This window comes from Phyllostomus hastatus, unplaced genomic scaffold (genome assembly GCF_019186645.2).
Source record: "Phyllostomus hastatus isolate PE091 unplaced genomic scaffold, TTU_PhHast_1.1 phas_contig_196, whole genome shotgun sequence".
NCBI lineage: Eukaryota > Metazoa > Chordata > Mammalia > Chiroptera > Phyllostomidae > Phyllostomus > Phyllostomus hastatus.
In genome coordinates this window covers 7,462,771-7,473,470 of record NW_025333709.1, presented here as the reverse complement: position 1 = coordinate 7,473,470, position 10,700 = coordinate 7,462,771, and the positions used below count along the sequence as shown (strand labels likewise).

General features: G+C 45.9%; 1 protein-coding gene across 1 annotated transcript in view; it reads left to right on the top strand.

Annotated features, from left to right (window-relative positions):
* Window positions 1-4,225: 4,225 nt before the first annotated feature.
* Window positions 4,226-10,700, top strand: part of FBXL5 (F-box and leucine rich repeat protein 5) — a 34,190-nt gene continuing 27,715 nt past the window's right edge. Inside the window, exon 1 of the mRNA XM_045833956.1 lies at window positions 4,226-4,420. Within this exon, the coding sequence (XP_045689912.1) occupies window positions 4,337-4,420 (84 nt within the window). The 5' untranslated portion in view covers window positions 4,226-4,336. The remainder of the gene's footprint in view (window positions 4,421-10,700) is intronic.

The window sequence follows — 10,700 nt, the reverse complement described above, 5'->3', positions numbered from 1 at the left end:
TAGAAATACAGTCATACCTCTGTCCTCCTCGGTTCAGAACTCAACCTGGTACTTGTCACATTTTGACGAGAAAACATGTTTCAGCACTCGGTGCCTGCCTGCCCCTCGTCGCCCTTGCTGGACCGTGTGAGTCACGACACTGTCCCGCAAGAGAAAATGCTTCATTGACCGCTGCTCACTTGCCACTTGTCGGAACAAATAACCATGAGGACTGAGGTACCACTGTGTATCTTTTTAAAAACACAAATGAGAGCATACTTGACAAAGTGTTCTCTACATTGTTTTTATTAACTTAGTGAATCCTGGTTTCACAGCAAACATAGACTTATCTTATGCTTTTTAACAGATGCACATTTGTTTATTGAATGAATGTCTAGTATCCAGTATCTAGTATTCTACTGATTTGTTTCCAAAAAATTGTTTCCAATATTTCTGGTCGTGGTTTGAAAGGTTTTATTATATTTTCACTATTTCAGTGAAAAAAAAATGAAGGTAAGAGTGTACGGCAAACTGCACGCTACACATATTTCATATAAAGTACAGTACCTTAAAGGGAAATGAAAAAAATGTAGCATCTAGCTTTGCATTTCAACTCAGAGCCTACGTTTTCTCTTAATAATGCCATCATCCTTACTAAAAGCTCTACTGTTAATTCTGTACCAGTTGTAGATTGGCTATTGTGACTGACAGGGAGGGCCAACTCTGGGAAGAGTCAGGACTGGAATTCCAGCTGTTTTACAATAGCAACATTCTTTCATTGTTTGTTTTCACAACTAACCCCCTATTTGGGAAAGTGCTGTGTCACCCTCAAATAAACAGAGTTAAATGCCTTCGAGTTGACTTTCCCGGACCAGCAACCTTTCTACCGCCCTCCGACTAGAGCCGGAAAACACTGAAGAGGCCTTGTGTCATATTTTTAGGTCACCGGGGAATGAGTTGGCATCTTTTGTTTCCCCTTGTAGCATGCAGTTTTTCAGGGAGAAAGACAATGGCAAAGAAGGAATCACGGATCCTCCAGGCACTATCCAATGTGTTTTCTCTGTTCTTATGCCTTATCCACTCCCCTTGTGGTGGCTAATAGGAAGGTGGTCCTTAGAATTTCTTTCCTGTCGAATACCATAAGAGTCAGCGAGGTGATTACATGGACAACCTTGGCCTTAATAAGTTCCTGATCTGCTGTAGTTGCAATAACCTACAATAATGAGACTAAACTGATCAATGTCTTCTTTCTGGGGCTAAAGTTTAGTGTAAATCAATCACTTATCTTGTTATATTAGGTTATTAATTGCTACATTACTCAGCATATGGAGCTGATATTAACAGCTTCTTTCAAAGAGAAGAATGACCTACAAGGCTTATTATTTATCACTTTGTTTCTTTCATTTTGTCATCTTAAACAAATTCCCTGAAATGGCCAGAGTCCAAAGTGGCTGTTATTACTGTTCAGCTGACTACACAGCTTCAAATTCTGGGTCATGGTGAAACTGTGGATGGACATCTTTTGCCGTTCAACACCTACTTCACGGGCCCGGTTCTAGGGAGCAAACGGCACAGACACGGAGAGGCATCGGGAAAGGAAGCCGGGCATACCACAAGTTAGTTAAAATTAGGAAATTACTAGAATGCCATGAACTTGCCTTGTTCTTTCTTTCTTTTTAAGACTATTTATTTATTTATTTGTAGAGAGAGAGAAGGGAGGGAGAAAGAGAGGGAGAGAAACATCAGTGTGTGGTTGCCTCTCCCACAAGCCCTCCACCGGGGACCTGGCCCACAACCCAGGCATGGGCCCTGATTGGGAATTGGACTGGCAGCCCTTTGGTTCGCAGGCTGGTACTCAACCCACTGAGCCACACCAGCCAGGGCCCTTCTTTCTTTATTTGAAAACATTGAGTAGGAACTGTATGCTGGGCATTGTTGTCAGGGATGAGGATAAAGCAAAACCCTCATTTTCACGTCCCGTTTATATGGTTTTTCTATATAACTGGTGCACCTGAGGTGTGATTCTACCTACATTCCAAGACCAGGATGAGGTAAAGAAATAGAGGGGGAATAAGGAAATGCCTCCTGGGGGATATTTAAAAAGGCACAGAGGCAAAACCCTAGTGAAAGAGCAGCACGTTGAAAAGAAAGGAGAAAGGAGAGGATGAGAGAGAGGGAGCAAGAAATTAAGGACCTCACCTACACGCTATTACCTAAGCGTTATTCCTGTGTCCTCAGGACACACCGTGTGTAAATTACCACCTCTGCAGCTCCCAGAACTAACACGGTGCCTGCCAGGGTATTCTCACACCTGGATGCAAACGGCCAGATTATTCATCTGCTAATTTGTGGGGCCCCAGACAACCACCAGAATGCCTTCAGGACTCAGCTTGCAACACCACCACCTCAGAGTTGTGGTATTCGCTAATCACAGCTTACAGACAGGACTTGTACGTCCCGGGTACTCTTAGGAGCAGGTCAAACATACATGCTCTCTTTAATCCTCACAACCACCCGGCGAGGTAGGGATTTCTCTTAGCTCCGACCACCACAACAAAATACCACAGACTGGGGAGTTTATAAACAGCTGAAATGCATTCCTCAGGGTCCTGGATGTTGAAAAGGCCAAGGTCAGGGTGCCAGCATGGAGAGGGCCCTCTTCAGGGTTGGTCCACAGCACACGTTACCCCCATTTTCATATGAGGACACTGAGGTCCAGAGAAGTCATGGAGCTTACTGAAGGTCTCACCAGTGGTATCTGGCCAAACCGCAATACTGATCAAACCCGTATGGTGTCATGACACTGTGATCGATACCGGGCACAGAAGGGGTGAAGAGGACATACCCGGGTCTTGCGCTCCTGGAGTTTATAGCCATGGTCGATTGGGCACAAACCGTCAGGAGGCTCTGGCCAGAAACACACAGCAAAGATGTATTCAAGTCTCAGGGTTTGTAAACCGGACACACAACTAGGCAAGGCCCGGAGTGTTCCGAAAAAGAGAAACACGTGGAGCCCCGAGCTCTTACAGTACAATGCACATTCTTGGGAAGAATCCGTCCTGCGTTCTCACCCCCTGGATTGGTCCAGGATGCGTCCTGCCTCCGCCCACTGGATTCTCTAGCAGCTAGCAGAGCTGGTAAGCTAGCAGCTTCATTATGGCGACTCCATTTTATTTCTTCACTCTTTCCATCTAACCCTACGCCGGTTCTCGGGCTTCCCTGTTCCCCCCCCCCCCCATTTCTTTGTGTCCCTTAGTCCTCCAGCCCACCAGTGGAAAGGGGATCGGGGTGAATGGTGCCCATAACCGGGCTCCCAGTCTCCCCGCGGGCCGGGGCAGGGCCCAGGTGACCTGTGGAAGAGAAACATTTCTCCGGGCAGTGACGTCCTCGAATCTCCTTTCTTTCCGAGCCGCTGCTTAAAATGGAGGGATGTGTAGCAAGGTTCTCAACCGCACTAACCTCCCTTGATGAGTCACCAGCCCCCCCCCCCGCCCCCCCACAAGGCCTTTCTGCTGTCCCTGGCCAGCCACACCAGTGCTCGAGGCGCCTTCCCGCCTCCTTGAGGCCCAGAACGTTTTCCCTCCTTGTCATTCTCCAGAATTTCATGGCCTTTCCCTCCCGCCCCAGAGGAGATGGAAGGAGATGCCCACCCAGGTCCTTGGTCTCTGTGCTCCAACCCCAGCCTCTGACCCAGGCGCCTGACCCCAGCTGCCTGCTGGGGCCGCCAGTGTCCGCCTTGTCACGTGTCACCCTCCCGCTGCGGGTGGCAAGCTCTGGGAGCCCTCAGTCCGGGTTCACCAATCACTGGGGCTCGTGGTTGAGTCTGACACCCAGATATTACCGGGAGGCAAAAGGTTGCTCGGGAGGGCCTGAGCTACACACAGCACAGTCACCCTGGCACACGGGGCGTCAGCGCCCGCGGCGCCCAGGCAGAGAGGTCCCTGCCCGACCGCGACCATTGTGCTGCCTGCCTTGGCCTCAAGGTTTGGTGGGCGCACCAACACGAGAGAAGCGCCGGGAGTGCCTCTAAAACGACACCCAGTCTTGTTTCATGTTGCAAAACAAACAGGAAGACTTGGTTTCTTTCTGCGACACCCGAAGAGGGTAAGGAACGAAAAGAGTGGAGGCGGGAGGTGGAAGCTCGAGCCTCCACCGCACACCCGGTCACGTGGGCCAGGGGGGGACCACATGGCGGCTGCCCGCGCGCCCCCGCGTCCCTACCGGCCCGGCAGCCCGGCGGCGCGCGCCGACGGGGCGGGCGCATGCGCAGGGGGGCGCGCCGCCTCTGCCCGGCGGCGAGGGTGTCTATGGAGAGGCGGCGGCCGCGGCTGCTGAGGCAGAGGCTGAGGCAGCGGCGATGGCGCCCTTTCCCGAAGAAGTGGATGTGTTCACCGCCCCGCACTGGCGGATGAAGCAGCTGGTGGGGCTGTACTGCGACAAGGTAACGGCGTGCGGGGCTTCTGGCTCTGGGCGGCGCAGGCGGAGAGGAGGTGCGGACCGGTCCCCGGGCGGCCTGGCCTGCGCCGCGCCCGCAGCTCCCGGCCCCGCGCCGGGCCGAGCGCCGCCTGCGTAGCTGTCAGCGCCGCGCTCGCCGCCCCGCTAATTCCCCGGGAGCCCGCGCCCCCGCCCGCCCCGCGGCCCCCGACGTGCCCTCGGGGTTGGCGGCGCGGCCCTCCGGGCCGGGGCCGGCTTCCCGCGGCCGCGGTGGGCCTCCCGCTCGCGCGCCCTCTCGGAGGTGGGCGCCCTCGCTCCCCACCGACCTTTGGGGTCTCGGGTCCGCCACCCGCGATGGGCTTCCCATCCGCTGGGGGCCGGCCGTTTTCGAGGTTGTTCCCTACCCCCCCCCCCCCCCGCACCCCTGTCCCCGCCTTCTGCCCGGCCGGTTCGGGGGCTCCCGAATTCTTTGCAGAAACCCATCCATCCATCTTCTGAAGCTCCAGCTTGCTCTCTGGCTCAACGGGAAGCTTCTCCCAAGTGCCCCCAGTTCGTTGTAAGCCCCAGCCTTTCCCTGGTTTGATTTGGGAGAAAAACCAGGTTTCTTGGTGTAGGAACTAGCGAACCTGCCCTCTTCGTGTGTGTGTGTGTGTGTGTGTGTGTGTGTGTGTGTGTGTTTTCTTGCAACTTTTATTGTCCAGAGCATTGACGCCTTGTAGGTTGTATTCTGAAACAGCTATTATCTGTTGGAATTCTGTGCCTGGGCTCGAGTTAAAGGGGCCTCGGAAAAAGTTGGTTTAGCCCTGAGGACCTTTTTGGACTCCTAATTGGTGCAGCATATGCTGAACAAGCACTTTCGTGGGGATGGTTCAGGGCCTTCTGCCGGTGACTTTAAAAACAATAGTAAGATCCCACGTTTTTGTCCATTGACGTTGGGGATGTTCTGAAAACTCCAGGCAGTTCTGTTTCCTGTAGAAATAAACCAGATGCAAAATACATGTGAACAGTCATTGTTTAAGCGCAGCAAACAGCTTCTCTGAATTTTCAGAAATTGCGTGGCATCGAGCAGAACCCCTGCGAGGAGAGAAGCGGGGTTCTCCTTGCCCAGGGAAGTGGTTGGAGGATGCCCCTAGTGTTCCTGGCTAGGCCGCGCTCAAAGCCAGCAATTGAAAGTGCACCCCCAGCCATCCTTTCCCTCCTTTCATTTTGAAAATTAAAAAAAAAAAACACCTGATTTAGATACAGGTTGAAACAGCAAGGTATTCTAGAACAGCATCTCTCAACCTGGGTTGCTCGTTAGAATCACCCGAAAAGCTGTTTATAAATCCTGTTGCCTAAACCACTGAAATCAGGGTCCCTGACGGTGGGACCCAGGCGTCAAGTCGTGCAACCCTAATGACTTCTCTGCCTAGGAGGGACTGCATGTGTGACCTTGGTCCCCTGAGATTGTAATGGAACTGAAAAATTCCTGTGGCCTAGTGACATGGTAGCCCGTGTCCCCAAGACATTAGTCATGTGTTTGCGGTGATGCTGGTGTAAACACACCCACTCTGTTGCCACAGGCGTGAAAGTATAACATGTACGATTCTGTACGGTACAGAGTACTCCACAGTGATGATAAACGACTCTGTTAGTCGCTATGTATTTACTGTGCTATTAGTCATTATTTTGGAGTGTACTTATAAAAAAGTTTATTGTAAAACAATATGTCGTGTCATGCCACATGTCTCTTGATTGCATTATTTTCTCTTGTGCTTGAATTAACCTTTTGTACAGTAACGTGCTGCACAGGCCTGTGGCCTAGAGGCAGCAGGCTGTGCCACCTAGCCTAGGTGTGCAGTAGGCTGTGCTTCAGTGCTGTCTGACTGTGTGTAAGTGCCCTCGGTGATGTTCACACGACAAGGAAATCACTTTATGGTAAATTTCTCAGACTGCTTCCGGTCATTAAGGGGCGCATGATTGTGTAATTTAAAGCTCCTGGGCGACGCCAGTGTGCAGCCAGGGGTGAGAACTCCTTACCCAGTAGAAGCATCAAGAATGGGTAACCTGTTAGTTAAGCTTAGAAACCCTGAATTTTTGGGTTAGTTTACTGTAATTTTTTTAGCTCCTCTGGCTTTTTAACTTACTCCGACAGTACCCTTTATTTGCAACAACAACAAAAAAAATAGGGAGGTTTTTTTACTTTCTCAAAATCAAAAAGGGAAGGCTAGTGAGAACTGATGGAATCTGAAGTCTTCTCTCCATTTTAAAATGATTTGGGGAGAGGTAATGTGGTGATTGCCTGAAATTGCTGTGGAAATTTTTCTGCATGTGTACATTTTCCTAGGAGGTTTGTGGATTTCCAGATGCTTGATACTCTACTAAAAATAAGAAAGAATAACACATTTTAAGGATAAACAATTTTCACAAAGTTAATTCATTTTGTGTCATTTCTTGGTGATTGAGAGCACTAGAACAAGTTTTGAAAATACAGTGCCATTTTAAAAAACAGTGTCTGAGTCAAGTAAGATTATTTTTAGTAGTTAAATGTTCCTCTTGCAATAACTAGAAAGCATTTTCAGTTTGACATATCATAAGTTAAAATCATCACTAATTCTGAATTAATTGCATGTAGATAATGAGGTTGCTGTATATATATTGGTCAAGAAGGTTAATAGTCCAGTTTTCTGACCTGTGGACCAAGGTGATTTAGGGGGAAAAAAGCTGCATAAGAATTCTATATCTGGATTTCTTCTTGATACTAATATCTAATGGAATTTCCTAGGTCATTGTTTGGGAGCCAGTGTGGAAAAATAAGTGTTTCATAGTGGCTGAATAGTCTTTCTTTTTTAAAAATTCTATTTATTTATTTATTTGAGAAAGGGGAAGGGAGAAAGAGAGGGAGAGAAGAAACAGTGTGAGAGAGAAACATCGACGGGTTGCCTCTCACACGTGCCCCACCAGAACCGAACCCACTCAGGCGTGTGTCCTCACTGGGAATTGAACTGGTGACTTTTGCTTTGGCGGACAACACCCAGCCAATGGAGTCACATTGGTCAGGGTGTGGCTGAATAGTCTTGAAGTGCTATTTATTTTCATTCACTTACTCCCCCAAGTTTTGCCTTCAGTATCTTTTGGTTGCATAGGCCAGGTATATCCAACCCAAACAGTCTGTAGTAAAACTTTACAAAATGAGAACTAGTTTATTTTTTAATCCTCACCTGAGGATATTTTTTCATTGCTTTTATAGAGAAGAGGGGAGAGAGGAAGGGACAGAGAGAAACTTCCATGTGAGAGAAAGACATTAATCGGTTGCTTCCTGTATGCGCCCTGACCAGAGATTGGACCCACAACCCAGGCATGTGCCCTGACCAGGCATCCAACCCACAGTCCTTTGGTCAGTGCTCCAAACAAGTGAGCCACCTGGCCAGGGCATATATTATTTTTTAAAAATTGAACAAATACAGCTTTATGAAGAATTTATTTAGTTTCCTTTGTTTTTGTACTTCTTGGCATATCTGTAAAAACTGTTACTTGTTGGCATAGAGAGGACTGATTTATTTGAGAGAATGTTGAATTGACAGCTAGGAGAGGAAGGAAAAGGGAATTTAATGAGTTCTTACTACATGAGTTCTTTATTACTTTAAATCCTCACAAGAGCCCTGTGAGACAAGTATTATCCCTCATTTAAAGATGAAGAAACAGACTTAGTGGTTAAGTAACTTACCCAACTTACTCAACTAGTAATTAGGGGAGCCTGAATTTTAATCTTAGGATTTTCCCCTTTCTGAAGCCCATGTTTTTTGTATTACCTAACTGGTTCTGCTGCTTATTACTAGCTATATGATTTTATGCAAAACATCTTCCTGTGGGTCACAGGTTTTTCTATACGTCGAGTTAGTTTGACCAGAGATAGTTGGTTTCCTTCATTAAGTGTAAAGTCGTCTTTGATTAATTGAAAGCATTGTCTGGCTGAGTAGGCAAAAAGTAAAGACTTATTTGCGGTAATGATAGTGATTGGGTTTTGTTATTCTATGTTCATATTTGTTTTTGAATTTATTATCTAGTATTTAAGTGACACACAACTTTTCAAATCAGTTTGAAACCATACTGTAAGATTTTAGGTTGTAAAGTCCCTGAGATGGAAAGTTAGCTATACATTTTTAAAATAGGGGAGATACCATATTACTGGTTGTTAACATTTGTTGGTTATGTGTATTCTATTTTACATAGGTTTTTTTTTTTCATTGAATTTGCTAGGCATCAGATTATATAAGTTAATAGGTCACTTAGGAACTTTTATATCCTACCTTAGAACATTGTTTTTCAACATATGTCTTATGACCCATTTGTGGGATATTAAATCAATTTCGTGGGTCAGAAACAGCATTAAAAAGCTACATCCAGGTTAGAGAAGGAAATGCTGTTTGCTGAAATTTGTTCGAAATGTTTGTGATACGTGTGTGTCTAGATTGCACTGTATTTTATGCTAACAAACGGTCATGGTTAAACACTTTTGAAAAATGCTTTAGAGCAGCATTCCTCAACTGCAGCACTACTGACATTGGGCCAGGTGACTCTTTGTCGTGGGTGCTGCCCTGTGCAGTTGCACGATGTGTAGCCAGATTCCAGACTTTTACCCACTAGATGTCAGTAGCACTTCTGCAGTAGTGACGTCCAAAAATGTCCCCAGACCTTGCACATTGGTGGTGGAGGTGGGGGTGCACAAAATAGACTGCCTTGGGAGAACTATTGCTTTAGAGCTGACATTCTTTTTGACAATTTACTCTGTTGGATCTGAAAAGATAGCTTTATGATTGGGATTAACATTGTATCTTGTGGAAAGAACATAGGTCGCAGGGGTGTCCAACCTTCTGGCATCTTGGGCCACACTGGGAGAAAAAAATTGTCTTGGGCCACACATTAAATACGTTATGTCATGTAATCACAAAAAAAATCTCATGTTTTAAGTAAATGTACGATTTTGTGTTGGGTCGTATTTATAGCCATCCTGGGCTGCGTGCGGCCTGAGGGCCCCACGTTGGACACCCCTGGTAGAGCCATAGTGGTTTGATCTGTGTTTTCTTGTCTTCTACGTGTCTGATTTTGGGTAAGTTATTTTCTCTGAGTCTCAGGTTTTTTCACATGTAAAATAAGAGTTATAATAACTGCTTTCTAGGATTGTTGTAAGAATAATATCTAAAAATACTTAGTACTGTATAACATCACAGGCCTCAGTATGTCCCAGACGTTATTAGTGTATGGGTTTATTTTTTTCTCAATCAAGTCTATATGTTTGAATAACTCTGCAGAGACAAAATTTTAAAAAATTCATATAAACAGACTTTTTAAAAGTTAAATTGTATATGCTCTGCTTATTTTTTTAACTGCTAAATTTACTGACTTGAGTATTAGGTTAAAAACACTTGCCTGCCCTGACCAGTGTAGCTAAGTTGGTTGAGCGTTGTCCTAAAAAGTGAAATTCAGTCACTGGTTTGATTCCCAGTCAGGGCACATGCCTGCGTTGTGGGCCCTGTCCCCATAAATGAGAAGCCCAAGTAAGGCTTTTTTATGTTATATTCTGTGTTCTTTAAATATATTATTAAGTTTCACAGGAATCCTATGTGGTAGTTTAATATTATTAGCCTTATTTTACAGGTGAAGAAACCGAGGCACAGAGCACTTGAATGGCTTTTGCTGGCAGAGATAGAGCCACACCTAAGCAGTCTGGCTCCAGAGTAACTAACCACCATGCTGGATTGACTCTACATACAACGTAGAGTCCTTTCGTATATCTGATTCGGTTTTTCAGTCTGTATCATGAACCCAGGCTTTATCTTAGCTGGTCATTAAATCTGAAAGATTTTCTGATAGCCCAATGAGAATGTATGCAAAATTTTCTGCATGTCTTTTAAGATGCTGTTTTCCTTAACTCCTGTGAGGTCATTTTTTAAAATATATATATTTTTGTGTTTAGAGAGATAGGAACAGATGGGGTGAGGGAGAGAGACAGACATTGATTTGTTGTTGTACTTATTTATGCATTCATTGGTTGAATCTTGTATATGCTCTGGCCTGGAATTGAACCTGCAACCTTGACTTATCAGGACAGTGCTCTAGCCAAGGGAGCTATCTGGCCAGGGCCTCAGACATTTTTCACTTTTTTGCCATGCTTTTGTTTTTAAAAAATTTATAGCCATTATTAATGCTTTCTTTTGATTTATCTCTTATTTCTGCTGATTTTTAATTTTTTGAAGAATAAAGTAACACATGGTAGTATTTGCTGAAATTAAACACTAGTGAATTTT